This window comes from Aphelocoma coerulescens, chromosome 8 (genome assembly GCF_041296385.1).
Source record: "Aphelocoma coerulescens isolate FSJ_1873_10779 chromosome 8, UR_Acoe_1.0, whole genome shotgun sequence".
NCBI lineage: Eukaryota > Metazoa > Chordata > Aves > Passeriformes > Corvidae > Aphelocoma > Aphelocoma coerulescens.
In genome coordinates this window covers 8,283,094-8,303,258 of record NC_091022.1, presented here as the reverse complement: position 1 = coordinate 8,303,258, position 20,165 = coordinate 8,283,094, and the positions used below count along the sequence as shown (strand labels likewise).

Here is a 20,165-nt window from a genome sequence, read left to right as displayed (position 1 = left end):
TTATATTTTGGTCACTGGAGCACCAACCCAGACCTGGCAGCTTCACTGGCTCACCTTGTCAGTGGGTCAGGGCTCGGCTCCATAGGAGCCCTGTCACATCAAGCACTTTCATTTCAGCCCCTGTACAACTGACAGGCACTGACAGGGTGCTCATACCAGCAGCCATCAGGCTGCTCCTGCACACTCCACCTGGGATAACAGCACAAACACTGCCTGCTCTTAATACGACTTAATTGGTGCTCTCCAGGGCCTGAGTTCACCAATAGACCTCAGTGACCACAGAGAGCCTCACCTGGGCCAAATCCCTCCACCCACATGCCAGGAGTACTGCTTAAGCTCATTATCTGAGCTCAGTCCAGAGCCCTCACTCTCTGCCTGGCTGTGGTCCCTGATAATGTGCATTCTATGATTTTCTGGCTCAGTCTTGGCCCCAGCTCATTTACAGAGGCTCCTTGTGGTCCCCTCCTGCCAAGGACCAGCAGCCCTCTGTGAAAAACAGGCTGCCAGTGGTGCCAGGGGAGGAGAGCCAGCCTGCCTGCACAGGGAACTGTGGCAGTGGCTCTTGCTGCAGGAGGTGCAAGCAAGGCTCAGACCTGGGGCTGCGTGTATTTCTGGGCTGGCTCTGCAGGACTCTCTCTGCAACCTGGAATATGCTAACGATCAGGAATTGCTGTGAATGCACTGTACCGCCTGAGAGACTTGAAAGTCCTGTGGAGGGAAAAAGGAACTGGGAAGCTCTGGACAAAAGCTGCAGGAGCAGGCTGCTGCTGGGAGCTGCTTCCCTTGTTACCCACTGAATGATCAATCCTTCAGTCCCACTATTCTTTCCCCATGGCTCTGGGAGCCGTGTGCTCAATATCTGGCCTTAGTGCAGCACTTGAGAGCAATATGGAAGAGATTGCTTAAGAAAGCAAAGCTCTTTCTAACTGTGAGGAGAGACCCCTATGGGTCCCCTCCAGGCAGGTGTTGTAGAGCAGGCTGTGCAGGGTATACTTATGACAGCAGCATGACCAGTGTATTTATAGGATACAGATACAGGGGTGATTGTAGAGAAACCTCTGCAAGTCACAGCTACCACGTACACCATGGGCTATTGCAGGTGCCCAGTGAGCGCATGCAGATTCACAGTATTAGCAGTGAGCTGCCGGATGAGTGTGCTGAGCCCTCCCCAGGCTCTGCAGAGACCGGTTTTTGTCACCAGAGAAGAGTCAGTGCAGACCCTCCCTGACAGCCGACCAGGAGGGCAAGAAAGCACCAGACATCTGAGTGCAGGCCCTGGAGCCTGCAGCACCGCTCGTGTAGAAGTCTTGGCCAGACTGATGTGGTTTAGGATGCGAGTTCAAGCCCCAGAATCCCGTTCCTGTGCGTGCTCAGAACACCAGCACACGGCCCCTGCTTTGTGATGAAGCCAGCGGTCGGTCAGTGGCTCCAGAGCGCGAAGAGGGCGGGCGCGGTGGCCGGGGACAGCCAGCAGTGCTCCACCACGCCGTACAGTGCATAGCCCAGCAGCAGCCCAAAGAGCACGTCCGTCATGTTGTGCCTGCCCAGCATGACCCGGGAGATGCTGACGATGAGAGCCCAGAGCACCACGAGCACACGCAGCGGGACGGCCAGGACCAGGTGGCGCAGGATGAAGCGGCAGACGAGAGCGGCCCTGGTGGCATGGCCCGAGGGGAAAGAGTACTTGTCCACCGAGATGGTGACGAACATGTCCATCTTGTTGTGGGTGGGCCGCGGCCGCTTGACGAGCCCCTTCACCGCTGCCACCATCACCAGGTCCAGCAGCAACGCTGGGAGAGACAGGAACAGGGGGTTACTTAAAGCAGAGCAATGGGTTAAGGGAGCACTCGGCTGCTCAAAGCTGCCAGAGGGCAGCATTATTCCCCACAGCTGCAATACCCAGGCACGGAGAGCACAGCACTCAGCTGCTCTTGGTCTTCTGCAGCAGCATAAGCACATCCTCCACCTCTACTCCTCTGCACACACCCCTCCTGCCCCGCCAGACCCTTGGCCTGCCACAGCCAACAGGGCTCTGCCCAGCCTGCACCCCAGGGCTTTTCTCTCTGTGCAAAATCTGATCTTGCCATGACTTGGGGCTCAATCTGCTCCTTAATCTGAAGGCAGCACAGGCATTAAGTCCCCACAACTCCCTTCCTGGCAGTGCTGACTCTGCATTGCTCTGTCTACCCTGGTGACTGGGGTCAAAACAGCTGGGTGAATGATCAACCCACTCTACTAAGGCACAGGTCAGTGGGAAAGGCTCAAAGTTGGTGTGGTGCCAGGGTTCCCGGGATCTGGCTTCTCCCTGCTGCTGGGAAAAAAGTTAACCATGCTTTGGTTTCCAAGAGATGATTAAAGGACAATTTATGGTGGCTTGTCCCCTGAGAGCCAAAGCCTGTTGTAATAGAAAAGGCAAAGTACCTGTGGTAAGTGTTCAGCCAGTACTTGGCAAGAGCAGTTTCTCATGTAGGGCAGAGGGTGCTTTCTCCATCCCTGTTAGCTCAGCACAGCACTCACAGCCAGGGCTACTTCTTCCAGGGAAGTTGTGTAAGAGACCAACTTCTGTTTGTTCTAAGATTTGTTTCTGGACACCGAATCTTTTGGTCACTTCAGTTCATTTCCTTTGGTTAATCATTTAAGAACAAATTTCCTTTTTTTTTCACATGTAAGTCTAGATCGATTGCTTTTTTTCTTTCTACACAGGATTTGGGAGATTCAAGTTGGGCATGAGGGAATCCTCCTTCCCCATATGGGTGCTGCAGCCCTGGGACAGTTTCCCAAAGAGGTGGGTGGCTCTGGCCCAGAGCACTGAGGTCTGGACAAGGCCCTGGTGCTGGCACAGATCTCCATGGAGCAGAAGTTAGGCTGGAGGCCCCCACATCCCTTCCCACCGCTCTGCTGTGGGGCTGTAATTTAACCGTGTGCTACTAGATGAGAAAGATGCACAAACCTACGTTTCCCACCAAGCAAATTTCAATTCAAATTCTAAGTGTGAGATCCTAATTATTTGCAACTTCATACAAGAGTAACAACAAGGAATCTGAGAAGGTCTGGTGATCTGGAGGTATTACAGTTTCTAAATAAGCAAAAAGGAGTACTCTTAAACATACCTAGGCTACTCTGTGTGTGTGTCTAATACTACACCACGCCAGATTAACATTCCTGCTTTAAACCAAGTTTTCTCACTGGCTGGTACAGAACAATTCACCAAGGCCCTGCCTGCAGGGAACCAAGGGTGAACGTCTGTGTGCCAGAGCAGCTTTCCAGGGAATGGGATGGTATCTCAACACTAGGAAGCTGCACCAAGAATGTGCTGTTCTGACAAGCTTGAAGAGCTAATCGAGGCTTCATCCCTGAGAGTTTTTTATAACTGCAGGAGCAGTTAAGCTGTCGAGAGTTTCGCAGTGCGTGGTTGCAGCGGTGACAGATGAGTTGTACCGGTGCCACCATGCCCTTAAGATGTAGGGTCACTCCCTCTGCTACCAGGCATCCCAGATGAGCCTGCACAGGTTGCTCAAAATCAGCTGCTGTCCTCGGGGCTTAGGTTTACCCAGCTCTGCCCCACCCCTCGAGCCCCCCTCCCCAGCCCCTGCCTGCAGAGCCCCGGGGCGAGCCCCCCGCCTCACCAAAGAGCAGGTTGAGCAGCACCTCCCTGGCTGCCGAGCTGTCACTCTGGCAGAGCCCGTAGAAGGTGCCGAGCAGCCAGGGGATGCCATGCCCCGACACCTCAACGACCTTCATGAGGGGGCGGGCGCTGCCCCAGGCCGAGCCCTCTCCAGCGCACACGCCCAGGCGCTTGGAGGCCCAGAGGTCGATGGCGAGCAGGGAGCTGAGGGCGATGCCCACGAAGGACGGGTTCAGCTTCATGCAGTCCTCCTCGGGCAGCGGGGCGGCCGCGGCGCCGCTGGACTCCTTGCGGCGGGAGGGGCTGTCGGGGGCGGCGGGCCCGCGCTGGCTCAGGGACAGGAACTCCAGGCGGCCGCCGCTGCCGCCGGCGCGTCGCTCGCGGCTGCTCCGGGGGCTCGGCATGGCGACGGGAGGCGGCCTGCGGGAGGCCGGCGCCGGTCACCCGCTGCCGGGCCCGCTCGGGACCCAGCATGTCACCCTGCCCGGGGCCGCCTCCCTCTCCCCCTCCCCGCGCCCTGGCCGGTACCCCCCGCCCCGCGCTACCGCACCGCCGGGGCGCGGTTCCCCCCCTCTCGGTGCGTCCCCGGCGTGTCCCCAAGGACGCGGCGGGTGCGGTGCGCCCGCGCTTCCCCCGGTACCGGGTGGCCCCGGCGCCGCTTCCGCTTCCTGTTCCGCTTCCGCCCGTGACGCACGTGGTCGCCGCGGAGCCCCCGGCGCGCCCCTCCCACCGGCGTGCACGTGCCCGCCCCGGCCGGCATACGGCGGCCGGCGAGGGCCGCAAGAGGCGCGGCGGCAGCGGCGCCTTCGCCCTGCCGGCGCCGGTGCGGGCGCCGTGCAGCGGGCGGCGATGCGCGACGGGCGGGCGGCGGCGGGACCGGCCGCCCCCCCGGGCCCGCGGTGACGGCGGCTCGGCCGCGGCCATGGGGTGCCTGCAGAGCGTGGCCTGCAAGGCGCGGGTGCGCCGGGAGCAGATCGTGGTGTCGGACGTGTCGGCCACCATCGAGCCGGCGGCCACGGCCATCGAGGAGAGCTCGCCGGTGGTGCTGCGGTACCGCACGCCCTACTTCCGCGCCTCCGCCCGCGTCCTCATGCCGCCCATCGCCCGGCGGCACACCTGGGTGGTGGGCTGGATCCAGGCCTGCAACCACATGGAGTTCTACAACACCTACAGCGACCTCGGCGTGTAAGCACCGCGGGCGGGCACGGGGCGACGGGGCCGGGAACGGCAGCGGGGATGGGGGCACGGGGGCCTGGGCGGGCCCCGGGCTCTGTACGGCGTTGGCTCCCCGGTGCGGGCACCTGCCCTGCTTCGCCCGCAGGCACCCTGTGCTGCATCCCCGGCACCCTGTGCTGCATCCCCGGCACCATGTGCTGCATCCCCGGCACCATGTGCTGCCCCTCTACCCCACCTCCGCAGCCGCAGCCACGCACGGGCAACACCTTCACCCCAGCACCCGCTCCCCAACCCCACAATTCCTGCTCCTCGCGCCCCACAGCGGCTCCTGCACCATGCCGGTGGCCTGCAGATCGCCCTTCCGAGGGCTTTGCGGCCGCCCTCTCCCACCAAGCATCGTATTATCTTTGGGACTGGGACGTGAGCGCCGGCAGTGCTGGGGGAGTTGCTCCCTTGGCTTGTGTTAGAAGAAGGAGAGGTTGCTGTGCTTGGCAGAAGTGGTGGCTGGAAAACACCCTTTCCCAAGGCTGAGTGTGCGGGTGACTTGTGGGGATGCCGGGAGGCTCTGTGTCCGTGTCTCACGCCTTTTGAAAGGGCTGGTGCAAGAGGGGAGATGTCCAGAGGGGTCTGTTCTGTAGCTCATTGGTGGGCTCCTGCTGCTGGTGCCACAGATGTGGGTGCTGGGGGAGCAGCAGGCCCTTGTGCTGCCTGCTTGCATGACATGCCTTGCTTGTACCATGACAGATTGGTGTGTGTGGGGCACTGGAGCACTTGGGGACATTGGAGTGAGTGGAGGTCATCATTTGGGGGGGAGGCAGAAGTGTGGCGCCAGCCCCTCTGCTCCAACACTACTCCCTTGTAATTGCCATGCAGGCCTTGCCGTAGCCACACGGTGTTGGCAACATGGTCAACAGCAAAGATTTGGGCTGAATTCCACCCCCCAGCCATATTGCAGGGATTTTGTTGTGCCAGTGGCAAGGCATAATTGTGGGATTTAATTGTTGTGCATGTCTCTGTATTTAAGGTATAAAAATTGCAGACCTCTTGGTTGGGGTTGCAGACAGGCTGGGCCATTGCCCTGGTCAGGGTGCTGCAGCTGGTGGATTGGGAAGGCTGTGCTCCAGTGCAGGAGCTGATTAAAGAGAGAGTGACTCCAAAGAGCCTCAGCAGTGGGTTTTGACCCAGTCAGTTTAATTGCAGATTAATTAAAATGGCATTGTGTTGGCAGAGCAAAGGCTTGAGCTGGACATGTGGGTCTCAGTAAAGGAACAGAAGCTGAATTTGTTCTTCAGGTTGTCCCTGAGAGTTTGCTGCTGGCAGGGAGAGGGTCCCTGTGTTGCTGGCTTCACCATCCCTCACTGGGCACTGTTTCTGACATTTCCCTGCTCACCTTTCTCTTCCCATTCACTAGGTCAAGCTGGGAGCTGCCCGACCTGCGAGAAGGAAGAGTAAAAGCCATCAGTGACTCAGATGGCGTGAGCTACCCTTGGTATGGAAACACCACAGAAACCGTGACCCTGGTCGGGCCCACTAACAAGATCTCCAGGTTCTCAGTGAGCATGAATGACAATTTCTACCCCAGCGTGACGTGGGCTGTCCCTGTGAGCAACAGTAACGTGCCATTGCTGACCAGGATTAAAAGGGACCAGAGCTTTACCACCTGGCTCGTGGCCATGAACACAACCACCAAGGAGAAGATCATCTTGCAGACTATAAAGTGGAGGATGCGAGTGGACATTGAGGTCGATCCCATGCAGCTGCTGGGGCAGCGGGCACGGCTGGTGGGAAGGACTCAGCAGGAGCAGCCGCGGATCCTCAGCAGGATGGAGCCCATCCCACCAAATGCACTAGTGAAGCCCAACGCCAACGATGCCCAGGTCCTCATGTGGAGACCAAAGCGAGGGCAGCCCATAGTCGTGATACCTCCCAAGTAGGGCAGCGCCAGGCATGCACGTGAGGACTTGGGTGTCCCCAGCCTGCTGCAGACGAACAGGGTTCCTGAGCCAAAGCAGACCTCTCGGGTTCTCCTGCCTTTGTTGTTGTGGTTGGAAACGTGGCTCCTCCTCAGTCAGAAGTAGAGCCTGGCTGGCACAAGGGCGCAGAAGAGGGTTTGCTGAGCTGGAGGGTTTCCCAGGAAGCGGAATCGAGTACTTGCAGCTGGCACAGAGGCTGTCTGACCTAAAGGACTCGTCTTTCCTTGCGGGCAAGTGCAAGGAGCATGAGTGTGGTTGAACCGTGCCCGTGGCAAATGCTGCTTTCCACCCAGATGGAGCGAGGAGCGCGGCTGTGCCTGCTGGCAGCAGGGGCCGCTGCAGTGACCCTTCCCGCCGGGACGCCGTGTCCCTGCCGTGTCCATACCTATGCATTTCGGATCGATAATCCACCCCTCGCCCGCCTGCTGGGACCGGGCGGGAGGGCCGGGAGTGGGGTGGGAACGGGCAGAGCTGGGGGGCTGATCAGAGCCCGGCGCTGGCTGGTGCCACTGTCCGGGAGGGTTTTCTGCAGCCCAGGGGGAGTGGGACACGTTTTGCATGCGTCTGGGTGTGTTTGGAGTAGTTGTGAGTGTAGGACATGCCATAGCTCTTTTCTGTCTTGGAGTGAGATCTAAGGGCAGGTTAGATGTCCTTTTGTTTTAAGGTGCACTAAGTCTTTGCAGTTCCTCTGCCTCCCTTCCCAAGTCCCACTGACCTTTCTCTTATGGAAGCAAAACCGATTCTCAGCCGAGTGAGAAATGGGGAGCAGTGCCCGTTCTCCCATCCAAGGTGCTCTCTGGCTCTGTGTGTGTGGGTACCCAAACCAGCTCAGAGGTACCCCTGGACTCACTTGCTTCACTGCAGACCCCAATCCCTTGCTAGAAGTCAGGTGCTTGCTCATTTTCCACGCAAATACTGGCTCACATGGAGACCTCCTCTTCCTCAGTCACCCACAGCAGGGTGGCTACTGGCTGGGCCACCAGTGGAGGGGACAGCACGCCTTGTGGTAACTTTCCAGGCTCTGCAGGGATGGGCTTTCCTGGTGGGTGGAAGGCAGGGATGTGAGTGGTGGCTGTTCAGGGCAGGCCTGGGTTTGCCTGGGAAGGAGGAGGTGAATGTGCTGCTTGGGGGCTGCCTCCTGCTGCTGCAGTGCTTGGGAGGGGTAACAAGGGGATTTATTTAGCTTTCTCCTCACCCCTTGCTGCCTGGATGGCTGACATTGGCTGGTCCATGGGGCAGCATGGTACTGTGGGATGCAGCTGGCAATTCCCAGGACCTCACCCTGGAGTTGCAGTAGAGGCATAAACCATGGCTGTGCTGCTGCTGCTCTGGGTGCTCCATTGCTCCTGGGCAGGTGGTTACAGCTTTTGCTGCTTTCTCTGATCTGTCCTCCCCGGCATGAGCCCTGCAGCTCCTCCAGCTCGCAGCCCTGCCTTCATACTGCGGGGGTTTGTGCTGCCCTGGGGATGCAGGTCATTCCTGCTGGGAGGGTCCTATGTGCTGTCCTGCTGGCAGGAGAGCCTGGGGAGGATCGCTGGGTGACGCTTCCATGCAAGGCCTTTCCTGAGGTGCTGGCAGTGCTGCCCTCAGCCTGGCACTGGGATGCCCAGCCCGGTGCTGCCCAGCTCCCTGTGCCGGCACATCCCCGCGGTTCTGCTCCCGCAAAGCTTCCAGCGCGCCTCCTGTTTTCCAGGGCGGGGTGTGCACCCCGGGCCCCGCCAGCACAGGGGCTCCCAAGGCATCTTAGACCAAAAATCCCTGTGAAATCCCTGTGCTATTTATTGTCCTCAGTAGTGTTTGCTGCTGATGCAATTCTTTATTTATTTTTCCTCTGGGAGTGTTGCATTTTGACGCCTTGACGCAACATTTCCCTGGGCCGGGGCCAGTGCTCCTGCTCCTCCCGCGCAGCCTCACGCTGGGCTGGAACCTGCTGCTTTCGGTGCCTATGTCAGGGTTTTGCAGGGGGCTACAGCCTTGCTGTGGGACAGGTCTGGAGGGAGAGAGGGCTTTGAGCTTTGGTTTGCTGTGTTTTCTGAAGCAGAGCTCCCACAGGGAGCTTGCTGGTGTGGGAAGATGTCCTGCTCTTGTGAGACTCTCTGGTTTTGTCCTGGTGTGGGACTGATGGCAGCTTTTGCAATGACTGATGTTTTGTTTCTCAAAAAGTGTGTGTGGAGATGGGTTAGAAACTTGAAATACAATTTTCCTTAAGGATTGGGGGAGGAGGGGTAAGTACCTTTTGGTTTGAAGTAAAGCAGGTGTATACTTTTGAGCCAGGGGGACAGACGCATCTCTGGCAGCATTAGAGCTAAAATGCCAGAGGAAGGGGTTCCACTATAAACAGGTAGCTCCAAGGTGGGCTTCCTGTTGGGAGAGGATGCTGTATCCAGAGGCTGTGTGAGCCAGCTCCCCAAAACCCACGGGAAAGGGCTGCATGCTGGCTGTCAGCCCAAGGAGCTGCTGTGGCACCAACGTGGCGTCCAGAGTGAGGATGCTGCTGCGGGGATGCTGTTGAATTCATTGCCATCTTTTGGCATTTGCTGGCCAGTCTGAGCCTTGGCACATTGTTTGCCATGACACTGAGACAGCAGTAGCTGGATTTCTGTCCGTGAATGTCTGCAACATCCTGGTGCCAGTGTCAGGCTCTGTGCCTGGCTGTAGCCCTGTGCCTGAGCCCCCGGGGCTGCCCCAGCCTGCAGGCAGGTGGTGGCTGAGCCCCGGGGCCATGCCTGAGTTCACCTCTCCAGGCTTCTGCCAGGCTTCCATTCCCACTCCTTTGACGGCTGGATTTGATGCACTTAACTTGGTTTGATGCGTGGGTTGTCTTTGTGGGCATTTCCCCGTTAAAAAAGAAGAAGAAAAAAAAAGGTTTGCAAAGAATTGTTTGCAAAGAAACCCGTGCAAACAGTGTTTACAGAAACGTGCAGGCATTTTGCATGTTGGCAAAAGGTGTGTGTTCACACCTGGGTGGAGGTGTGGGGTGAGCCCGGCTGTGGGGCTGGTGCTGCTCAAAGTAAAAAGGGGGAGGTGGTGGGCAAGAGCTCCCACATGAGTCTGGGTTTGGCTCATTCCCCGTGGCTGGATGAGCACTCAGACCCCTGGGCTCGGTGTTCAACCACCCCATGGGGATGCCTGCCCTGTGCTCCACTTCCTCACCAGTACCCCGTCATCTCAGGGAGGGGCAGCTCATGGAAATGCCCACCCTTACGCTCCCTGTGCCCTGAGCCTTGGGCTGCCCCTTCCCTTCTTCCCATCCTCGGGTCACTTATTTATTTATCTATTTATTTATTTAAGTTATTTATTGGTATTTATTGACAACTGGAAGTTGGGGGGGGTTCATTTCTGTTGCACAGCAGGGGCAGCTGGGTCTCCCCCCCACCCAGCCCCCTGTATTTTGGGGTGCTGCTGGGAGCACCTCTGGGGAGGGATGCTTGTGGGTCCCCACGCTCCCATCCCCTTTTTGTGAGGGAGAGGAGTCACACCAGTGCCTGCAGGGAGGGCACCCGGTGCTTGCCCCCTTCCTGCAGAAGCTCAGAGCCCCCGTGCTCCCTCCAGTGCCCATCCCTATTTATTGACCCGGCCTCCTGGCACTTCTCTGTCCAGCTCCCACTGGATTTGCTGTTTCCAGTTCCTGGAGATGGTGGGAGGAGCCAGGACGTATGAATGTCACTATGGAGAAAAGACCAAACCAGGTATTCTGCTGCCGCGTGGGGAAAATCGGAATGAGAGGAAAGCTGGTTTTGCAGAGTGCCTTAAACACAAATGACTTTACTGAGTAGGGGGCTTGGACTTCTGTCTCTGGATGTTATTACCAACTCGAAAAATGTTGCATTTCACTTCTCTGGGATTAAAAGAAAACTACTCGAGCTGTACTGGAACCAAACCTTGTGTTTGCTTGAGTCTCTCTGGCTGGTTTGTAACTCTGGGCCCACGGCAGCACTGTGAAGCAGGCAGGAATTAATGGAATTTCTATCATCAGCCCCTGCCTGCCTCAGCAGTGGGACCAGTGGCTGTCCCTGATGGCTGTAGAGCCCTTGGGTCTGGTGACAGGATTTGTTCCACTTTGTCCTGACTTGCCGGTAGCTTCAGTGGTGTCCCAGAGTGGTTGTGCTTCCCCAGTGCCCTTCCCCAGGGGATGCTCAGAGCAGGCTCTTTGCACTAAGGTTGCAGTGGGGCTGTGTCCTTCCAGAAAATTTGGGCAGTTGGTTGAAATTTGGGCAGTTGGAGGAGGCAGATATTCCTTTTTTTCCTTAGGAAACCAGATCAAAGTGAGGGAACAGCAAGAAACTCAGGAGTTCGTGCAGACCAGCCAAGGGGAACTAGGAAAGCTGCCCAGCTTGATAAAGCTGAAAAACTACACAGAAAAAAGGTATTTCCCTGTTGCAATTGTACATTCTCCCTCCCCTTCTTGCAGAGTGGAAGGGTGAGAACAAAAGTCAGCCCAGAGACCCACTGTTCCTATCTTCTAGTCAAAATAATACATGGGAATAATACAGAGTTTCATAAGAAAGGTTCATTTAAAAGCCATTTGGGGAAATATGCCAATATTCACTGCATAGTTCCTGAAGGCAATTAAAAATTAATAAAACCCTTTTATTTTGGGGGGGGGTGGGTGGATAATGAAAGAGGGTTGTGGGTGCTGCCCCAGGATTAGTCTGTGGGATTCTGAAGGGGGATCTCATTGCATCTGGTGCATTGTTCACCTTGAACATCAAACCTGCCAGTCCCCACTTGTGCCCCAAGACAGCTAACTTCTTTAACAGCTGCTCCTTTTGAGCGTTGCTGACTGTGCTGGGCACTGAGGGATGCTGGCAGCCAGCCTATGAGCTATTCGGCAAGCAGGTTTCTTTCCTACTGTTACATTAAAACATTGCTCATCTCTTGAGAAATCCCTGAGATGGCGGTGTGGGAGAGCAGGCAGGAGTTTGCACAGCTCATGTTGTGCCTGCTAATGCCCTGGGAGCAGGGAAGGGCCCCCTACCTACCAGCTAAGGGCAGGCCAGGCTGAGACACATTCTTCCTTCCCAGCAGGGGCAGTGCAACAGCCTTGTCTGAGACCGTGTGCCCCGGGACAACCTATCTTTCCAAAATGCCTTCCTTACAGAGCAAGAACAAGAGCAGTCTGTGCTGCTGCTACCCCCCTCAGGAGCTTGGGCACAAATCCCAGCTGCACGGCCACAGGGAACAAAGCAAATGGTGCAGGATGCCATGGGGGCCAGCACAGGCACACAAGGGACACTGCAAATACTACTGAAGGTCAGTTTATTTGCTTGATTCCCTCTTCCATAAAACCTGGAAACAATCACCTTCCAGCAAGAGATGAGAAAGCAGTAAGAAGTGAGAGATTTGGCTCTGCAGCTCCTCCCCTACTCATGGGACCAAAGGTGTGTTAGACGGCCACTCTGAAAGGCACGCAGCAGTTTGGAGCCCCCAAAGCTCCCTGTCCCAGCAGGACACCTCTTCTCACCACGCCTCTGGAAAAAGCATGGCCGGTACCAAACAGGAGAGACGCCACAGCACAGGCCCTGGAGTCCCCACTGGTCTGCTCATCTCGTCCCTGCAGGGCTGGCTCAAGGCAGGAAAACACCCAGGGTTTAGTTCTGAAGGGATGTAGGGGGTGAACGGGACAGGAGGGTTGGTTTAGTACTGCAGTGCACCACCAGTGTGACGGTACGAGGCTGTGGATCGTGCGGTGTCAGAAGGGCAGGAGCTGGGCCTGGGAAGGCTCCTGGCATCCCGGCGGGATGGACGGACAGACAGACACTCACTCTGGCTGTGGGGTGTAGCGCAGGTACTTCTTGCCCGACGGGAGCTCCTTCGTGAAGACCCCTTTGGGGAAGAGCTTCTTGGCTTCCTCGTCAGGCAAGGTGGGCACGACCATGACGCTGTCACCAGGCTGGGGAGCAAATGGGAACGGTGAGGAGCCGGCAGGGTTTGACACAGGTGGCACTGCCTCCCTGTGAATGCTCAGCCCCAGGCACGCCCTGTGCAGCTCTGCCTGGAGCCAGCAGTGAGGGCTGAGTGGGAGCTACACCAGGAGACATGGGTGATGTCCAAAGGGAGAGCTGTGCCATATGCCAGCCCTGCCAATGGGATCCCACAGCCCAGCTCCTCCTCATGGCACCTCCATGGGAACAGGGAATAAGGATGGGAGAGTTTGAGCATCTTTGTGATGCTGGATGGACCACAGCTTGCCCAAGTCTGCTTATCCATTCCTATTGCTTAGGCACCCCTGGACAGGTGGTGCTGGCCCCCCCTTGATTCCAAACCCTGGAGAAAGGTGTGCTTTGCCAGGAGGTGGGTGAGCTGGCCCAACGCACTGGGAGCTTATGCTGCAAGAAACAGGAGCCTTTAAAGGTAAGGCTGCCTCCACCTGCTGCTTCCCCCACCCTGTGGGTGTCCCTCCAAGGGAGGCTGGCTGCCATTTCAGTGCCTGTTTCCAGTGCCTGGCTGTGAGCTTTGCTCTGCTTCTCACCTTCCAGTCCACAGGGGTAGCAACCTTCTTGTATGCTGTGAGCTGCAGGGAGTCCACCACTCTCAGGATCTCATCAAAGTTTCTCCCAGTGGTGGCTGGGTACAGAATAGAGAGCTTCAGCTTCTTATCCGGGCCAAAAATGAACACCTGAGCACAGGGAGACAGGGTCAGGGGCTGGGCAGATTTGTCTGAGTGCTCTGCTGGATCTTCTCAGCCCTGATGTTCCCTCCTGTCCTGGGAGGTGGCCTGCTTGATCACAGGTGTTGGGACAGGGGGATGCCATGGTAGGGATCTAGAGAACAAGTGATGCCCAGGGAATGTGTTTTTGCTCTGGGAGCTCCTGTGTCCAATGCCAGCTTGTTTTGCTACATGTGCCCTTCTAATGCAAGCACATGAGGGGAGAGGGAAAGTCCAGCAGATCAAGGACTGGCAAAAATAAGTCTAGGACAGGCACAACCAGGATGGGTGGGTCACCAGAAGGCCAGCGCTGTGCTTCCTCTCTCTGTGAGACAACCCATGGTTCCAGCCCAAGGAAGTCATCGCAGCTCTGGAGGATGGCCATGTCCATCCAGGTAAGCTGCCCCACAGACACAGGGCAGGATAGCAGGGCGTGGTTCTGTACTTCTGGGAAGGCACTGTGGGGACAAGCACTCACCACGCGAGCAGTCAGGGGCATCCCATCCTTGTCCAGCTCATCGGGGTCCAGCATGCCCAGCTTGACGGCCAGCTCCCGGTTCTTGTCAGCAATGATGGGGAAGGGAAGCTTCTCTGCAGGCTGTTCCCCGTTGTAGGCGTTGATGTCCTGCAAAGACAAAGCCATGGGATGTTCCTGCTCCTGGCTGTGGCACCATCACAGAGACAGAGGCCAGGCAGAAACGTTCAGCAGCTGTGCTGCAGGAGCTCGTGACTCGCCTGGCCCCAAGGTCTCAGGCTGGCATAGCACAGCCAGGGGCTCATGGCCTTCCACGAAGTTTCCAGAAACCAGGTGACAAACCAGAAACCTTTGTGCCAGGCTGGACTGTGCCTTGTTCTTGGAGGTCAGTTCTTAGGCTGTCTCTGCTCACCCCCTGTGAACCAGCTGCTTTGCCCGGGCAGTGGGTATGGAGCAACAGGGAATTCCTGCCCGTGTTAGTGACACAGAGAGGTTTAACCACCTTTCACTGAGAACAGTGTCCCTCTTCCAACTCTCTCCAAGTACGGGATCTAGCACTGCTGACAGATGCGTTGGTGTCACACCTCAACTGAACTGCACTCTTAAGGAATTGTTGTCTCTACTGGCAGAACAAACCAGCAACTCTACAGCTAACAAAGGTCCAACACTTCACAGGTCTTGTGCAAGGGACCAGTTCCATTCAGTGAGTCACTCACAGCTTACTTAACTAAAGACTCTCAAAAAATAAGAGTGGAAGCCTGAGTGCAGGTGCTGGGACACTGCTCACTCCCTTCTGAACCATGTCTGGGATAGAAGAGAAAACCATCCCCCTCCACAGCCCTGCAGGCTCTTCCTTGTGACCCTGGTTTATGAGGTTCCTCCCTGTACTAGTTCAAACTTAAGCTGCCTCACAAATACAGGGAAACTGTATTTTGAGCATCTCCAAGCCTGGTCTGGACTTGAGCAGAGCATTTAAGTTACCCCTGGAGTTTGCAGTACCACCCTCACAGGTCACACTGAGCCCCAGCAGTGCTGCGAAGAGCCTGCTCAAGGCAGCACAGGCAGAGCAGCTGCCAGCATCAAAGCAAGTGTAATTCAAGGTTCCTGCCCCAGAACAGGGCAGCCTGCTCCTTACACCCTTGTCATGCTACAAGGGGACAGAACTAACTGCAATGCTGGTGTGGGCCTCCCTCACACTGCTGTGCTGCATTATCAGCTCAGCTGATAACTTCAATGTACAAATCTCTGTGCCTTCTCCAGGCTTTGAATGTGGGGGAGGAGCAGGGTGGGCCCAGCTCAGAGGGAACTCAGGGAGGGCAGGGTCAGAAATGCTGCACCTTGGCACTGCTCAGAGCACACCAACAGCAGTAAGAGCAGGCAGGCTCTGCACCCCTCCTCAGCCCCCCTAGGCTGATGGTGCTGACAAAAGGGGCTGTAGCCCTGACCCAGCTGCTCAGGATGCTGCAAGCAGGTCAAGTGGTGCACACGTGGCCAGATGTTTCCTTTCCAGCTTTTCTCTTTGCTTGTTTTCTCCCCAGGCCTTTCTGAGTCACCACTGCTCTGCTCAAAGGGGCAGTTTATCTCGGCTGGGTTGTGGTCAGGCCTGCCTGGGAAGCAAGCAAGGAATCAGTTCTGCTGTCCTGCAAACCTGCCTTGTCAGAGCAGAGCAGGAAAGGAAAGCAGAGCTGGAGAGTTCAGCTGAGGAGAAATGCTGCTGAATGCCCCACAGAGTCACAAGAGGCTGCAGAAGGACATCAGCAAATGAGACCCACCCATCCCTCTCTTCAGAGCAGGAGTTGGAGGATGGAGAGAGTTTCTGAAAAGTAATACCTGAATTCTATGGACTGTAACTTGCTCCAAAGTGCACGTAACTTCATGGCCTGGGGAGCTCTAGAAAACAGCCTCACGAAGCACACCCTGTTTTGCAATAAAACACCCATGACTCACTTCCCTATTAACTAATTTTCTTTTCAGAGTCCAAGCTGAAACCAGGCATCACTGGAGTGATTTATTCACCACCGACTCACCAAGGTGCAGGTATCAGTGGCCAAAGGGAGCACTGAAACCTCTGATGTGCACAGCATGTGCCAGCCAGGCCTGCTTCGGGAGCTCAGGCATTCATCCAGCCCTTGGAGAAGCAGCACACCAACTGGGGAGGTTGGAGAGTGGGAATCAATCCCTGGCTGAGCTACAGGCTTGTTCCAGGTCCTGGAGCAAGGCTATTTTTTGGCTAGGGATGGATAAGAATAGCTGTGACATCTCTGGTTGGAAAGGACAGCTGCACAAAGTGGCACAAGGATTATTGGCTACACTGTGGCCCCACCTTTCCAGGCTGCATATGCCCACAGAAATTTGGCAGCAAAGCAAGCAGAAGTTTCTTTATTGTTTCATGCAGGGTTTCGGCCACCCCTCCTGTCCACTTGCTTCCTTGCAGGCTGGGCTCCGGGGGAAAACAGCTTCATCCTCTCACTACTGCTAGGAGCTTCATCCAAAGAGAAAGCAGAGGTGTGTTTAGGAATGCTGCACAGAGGGTTCTGCCCAAAGGTTTGCTCACTCCTAGGATTTGTAAGTTTAATCTAGTGAAACACAGACTGCATGGAACACTCCAGTCTTCTGTGGATTTGTCCTCATCAGTTGGATCTTTTTTTCTGGAGGACTTTCACCTGTTTCTTTCTGACAGGTGCTGAGCTGACACTTCCAAACCTCTGTCTCCAAGTCTTCTCTCAGCCTGACAGAAAGCTCACCACAGCTTGAATCACTGCATTCTCTGTGGTTTTTCTGGAAGGCTCCCCTCAGCCAGCATCGAGAGGCTGATCTGCAGCTTCTGGTTTTACCTGAGGTTGTGCTGAATAATTCCATAGCATCAGCAAAGTCAGCTCGTTGTTCATCTCTTTTTCAGATCACCTGAGTCTGCTGAACCCCACACATCCCTGCAGGTCCTGGAGAGAGCTCAGCACTTCCCTCCCTTGACACAACTTAATGCTTTCCTGCAAGAAAGAGCCTGCCCTTTGCAAAGCTGATTTCATTGAAGAGCTTCTTGCAAATTCAAAGCCTTTGTAGAAGTCAGCAATACCCTAGCACAAAGGGCTTTAGCCAACCACAAGATGAGACTCCCTTACAAAAGCATAACCCAAACTCTCTGTTATGTTTAATAACATGTTATTTGCTAATCTGACTGCTGGCTTCAGCCAGTTTGACTAGCACAGAAACCTCATTTACTGGGATTTGTACATTGCTTTTCCCAGGCCCTTCTGAGGGCAATGTCCTTTGCTGGGACATTGGCCATGCACTACTCAGGTACAAAGGTCAATTTAGCAATAAGGCAATTAGCTAATTTCTAAAGCCAGTCAGTCATGAAATAATGTCGAAGTGTACACATTTCTCACCTTTAATGCCTCTTCTTGCACACATCTCTCACCCCTGGAAAATATGTGAGAACATTCCCAATTTTAAGAGCTAAGAGAGTGGCAGGTAATTCACCCAGGGACTTTTACGCTCCGGCCATTCCTGTCTGAAATACTCATTGTAGACCCCTACTGCCTCTAGCCCTGGAACCATTCCCCCTGGCAGCACACACAGGCTCCCTGTGAAGTTTGTCTTTAGTTCCTTTCAAGTTCCTTCACTAAGTTACTCCACTCCTATCTTTTTTTAATACTCCCTCATGTTCATTCTACATTTAACATTCTCCTATTTGTGGTTTTATGTTTAACATGTCCCTGTTTGTCCTCTGTTTTCCCTGCCCAAGCATGAACCACAATTGCCTCCTCACTTCTGATGCCTCTTTTCCTTTCCTGTTTTATTACAGAACTTTCTGAGGGTCAATGGATAGGTTGCCTTCCTCTGAGGTTTTAGCATCAGCTCCACGTGATTTAACCCTATTGGCTACTGGTGGGACAGCAGTAACATTGTTTTCCTCTTGTATCAAAGTGCACAGAGCACCCTGGACTTTGAGGGGTGCTCTGTGAAGATGGAGAAGACCTTCCCGTTCCTGCCCTGAATTTTAGCACCCCCATGCGTTGGGATGTGACATATGTAGCTCCAAGCCTGTGTGGGCTTCTCCTGTGGCCTTTGGAGCAAGGCAGCAGCTCAAGCTGCCCGCCTGCACACGCTGTACCTTGCACCAGGAGAGGTGGTCCTGGACGCTGTCAATGGAGAGCGCGATCATCTTCACGTTGCGCTTGCTGAACTCGGCTGCCAGCTTTGCCGCCCGGCCCAGCTCCGTGGTGCACACAGGGGTGAAGTCCCGCGGGTGGGAGAACAGGATACCCCATCTGGAAGGGGAGGGAAGGAGCTGGTGTGAAGGTGAGATGTCATTCTGGTTTGTGCTGCAAACAAAAAGCTGTAGAGATTGCATGGTGTGGAGGGCAGGAACAGCTTGTCTCACTGATAAGGAAATCCTGCCCTGGGAACTCTTCCTTCCCTATCACTAGAAACCTCCATGAGATAAGCCCTGCTCTCAGAAACTCCCTGCACCTCGCTTCCCACTCTCCCTCCAGGATCCTACAGGAGATACTGGAACAGCCTGTGGTTCTTGACATGGAGGTGAACACTGTGCCATGTGAGGAAGTTTGGGGGAGCCATGTGTACACTGTACCCAGAGACCCCATGTGTGAGGGGATGCAGATGCCAACCTGTCAGCCAGGTTATTGCAGAGATGGTCACTGATTCACAAGACTGGCCACTACTCCCTACACCTCATCTCCACGAGGAGATACACGTGTATATCATGCAACTCAAAAGAATGGGAGAGGACCAAGCCTCAAACCCAGCTGCTGCTGTGAGCTGCTAGATGCACTTCATGAAAAAGTAAGAATTAATCAACAGGGAAGGCCAGAAGTTAACATCATATTGTGGCTCTTGTTACGATGACACAGCCACCTTGCTTTTGGCCACAGCTTGGCAGCAACAGATTTTGAGTCTTTAGAGCTGGCAAATACTAATCCTACACTTCACCGGTAAGGTAAGCAGTGCACAGAGAAAGGCAGCAATGCAGCCCAGCAAGCAGCATGAGGGGCTGGAGCAAAAAGGCTCTCAGGACTTCCCTGGGACTAAAGCAAAAGCACCCCTAGCACTTCAAATTCCCTGCCAGGGACTCATTGCACCATTTCTCAGCTCAACTCACATATCTTACTGCACCGATCTTCACCTGGCCCCCAGCACTACAGCAGTGGGGGGAAGTTCTGTCTGAGACATTTGGGAATGCAGTTGGAAAGATCAAGTGAGGCCCCCTGCAGCTCTGCCAGAGCCGTGTGACTGCCACGGGTCACCAGGACTTAACGGGGCAGCTACCGGGCCACTGGTGCTGCGTCTCTTCATACAATAACTACACTCCTTGAATAAATAGCAGGAAACAACCGAGGAGAAAGGTACGACGTGTGTGACCAGGCCGGAACAGCCAGTTTCAGAAGGCCTGCAGCTACGAGGGTTGTTTTTTCTCCGTTTGCTCAAGCTCACAATACCGACAGAAGGGGACTCAAACGCTGATTCAAGCCTGCCAAGCGTTGCCGGGAGTGAGTCCCAAACACGCTGTGCTTGTGTCAGAAATGGAGCAGCTGGCTGTGCGGGAAATGGTGCCCGAAGGCACGTGTCTTTCCAAGTCGGGCTCAAGCAGGACCAGAGCCTTTGTCACTGCACCTTCGCACGCCCGGGCTCACACTGCCGGGATGTACGTGACACCCGAGCTGGTCTCCGGGACTGGCCTGGGCTAAGGGCTGCTCCGGCAAGCCTGGCTTTGCCGTGCCCCGGGCTCTGACTCTTCCCTGTCCTCCAGGGCTGGGCTCGCCCTCCGGCCGCGCAGACGGCGACGATGGGGACGGGCGGCTCTCGCCACCGCGCTCCCCGGGAATCCCGCCGTGCCCACCCCGCGAGCTCTCCGGCGCGGGGTTGCGACCCCACGAGAAAAACCCACATTTTTGGAGCAAGCCCCTGGAACTGCGCCGCGTACACGGGGTTCACCCACGTGGAAGGAACGCGGTGAGCGGTTCCGCTCCGTCCCTGCTCCCCGGGCAGCGCCGGCGGCACGCACATCCCACCCCCCTGCGCCCACCCCCGGTCGCGGTCCCACAACTCTAAGCACTCACGAGTCTCCCAGGAAGTCGTGGAAGCGGATACGGCCCTGCGTGGTATCCGCCTCGAAATTAGGCGCCTCGTCCCCCAGCAGCAGCCCCGGCATGGCTACAGCTCCCACAACAATTCCCGACGCACTTCCCGCTGCTGCTCCCGGAGCCGCCGCCGCCTCCTCTGCGCCTGCGCGCCGGCACCGCCCCC

The 20,165-nt window shown here is 56.0% G+C and overlaps 3 protein-coding genes across 6 annotated transcripts; 1 reads left to right on the top strand and 2 right to left on the bottom strand.

Annotated features, from left to right (window-relative positions):
* Window positions 1-990: 990 nt before the first annotated feature.
* On the bottom strand, window positions 991-4,336 carry PLPP6 (phospholipid phosphatase 6). Of its 2 annotated transcripts, none has more exons than XM_069023740.1 (3): window positions 4,266-4,336; window positions 3,627-4,045; window positions 991-1,790 (listed from the first exon to the last, which is right to left on the bottom strand). In XM_069023740.1, the coding sequence occupies exons 2-3, from the start codon at window positions 4,027-4,029 to the stop codon at window positions 1,420-1,422; spliced, it is 774 nt and encodes a 257-aa protein (XP_068879841.1). In that variant the 5' UTR covers window positions 4,030-4,045; window positions 4,266-4,336; the 3' UTR covers window positions 991-1,419. The 2 variants fall into 2 exon arrangements, with proteins under 2 accessions (XP_068879841.1, XP_068879843.1); XM_069023742.1 differs by lacking the exon at window positions 4,266-4,336 and adding an exon at window positions 4,176-4,225.
* Window positions 4,337-4,494: 158 nt separating this feature from the next.
* On the top strand, window positions 4,495-12,098 carry FAM78B (family with sequence similarity 78 member B). 3 transcript variants are annotated; one of them, XR_011152602.1, is made up of 3 exons: window positions 4,495-4,810; window positions 6,213-11,140; window positions 11,876-12,098. XR_011152602.1 is itself a non-coding variant. In XM_069023739.1 (2 exons), the coding sequence occupies exons 1-2, from the start codon at window positions 4,548-4,550 to the stop codon at window positions 6,733-6,735; spliced, it is 786 nt and encodes a 261-aa protein (XP_068879840.1). In that variant the 5' UTR covers window positions 4,495-4,547; the 3' UTR covers window positions 6,736-12,098. The 3 variants fall into 3 exon arrangements, 1 of the variants encoding a protein (XP_068879840.1); XR_011152601.1 differs by having other exon boundaries at window positions 11,800-12,098; XM_069023739.1 differs by having other exon boundaries at window positions 6,213-12,098.
* On the bottom strand, window positions 12,017-20,153 carry PRDX6 (peroxiredoxin 6). Its single transcript, XM_069023743.1, has 5 exons — window positions 19,979-20,153; window positions 18,013-18,169; window positions 13,902-14,048; window positions 13,247-13,393; window positions 12,017-12,667 (listed from the first exon to the last, which is right to left on the bottom strand). Exons 1-5 carry the CDS (start codon window positions 20,068-20,070, stop codon window positions 12,536-12,538), a joined length of 675 nt encoding a protein of 224 aa, XP_068879844.1. The 5' UTR covers window positions 20,071-20,153; the 3' UTR covers window positions 12,017-12,535.
* Between the last annotated feature and the right edge of the window lie 12 nt (window positions 20,154-20,165).

Coding starts and splice junctions, on each gene's coding strand:
- PLPP6 (XM_069023740.1), bottom strand. CDS start 4,029: ATGCCGAGCCCCCGGAGCAGCCGCGAGCGACGCGCCGGCGGCAGCGGC. Junction 1,791..3,626: donor GCTGCTCAACCTGCTCTTTG/GTGAGGCGGGGG, acceptor TGTCTCTCCCAG/CGTTGCTGCTGGACCTGGTG.
- FAM78B (XM_069023739.1), top strand. CDS start 4,548: ATGGGGTGCCTGCAGAGCGTGGCCTGCAAGGCGCGGGTGCGCCGGGAG. Junction 4,811..6,212: donor ACCTACAGCGACCTCGGCGT/GTAAGCACCGCG, acceptor CCCATTCACTAG/GTCAAGCTGGGAGCTGCCCG.
- PRDX6 (XM_069023743.1), bottom strand. CDS start 20,070: ATGCCGGGGCTGCTGCTGGGGGACGAGGCGCCTAATTTCGAGGCGGAT. Junction 18,170..19,978: donor CACGACTTCCTGGGAGACTC/GTGAGTGCTTAG, acceptor CTCCCCTTCCAG/ATGGGGTATCCTGTTCTCCC. Junction 13,394..13,901: donor TGCCCCTGACTGCTCGCGTG/GTGAGTGCTTGT, acceptor CCCTGTGCTCAG/GTGTTCATTTTTGGCCCGGA.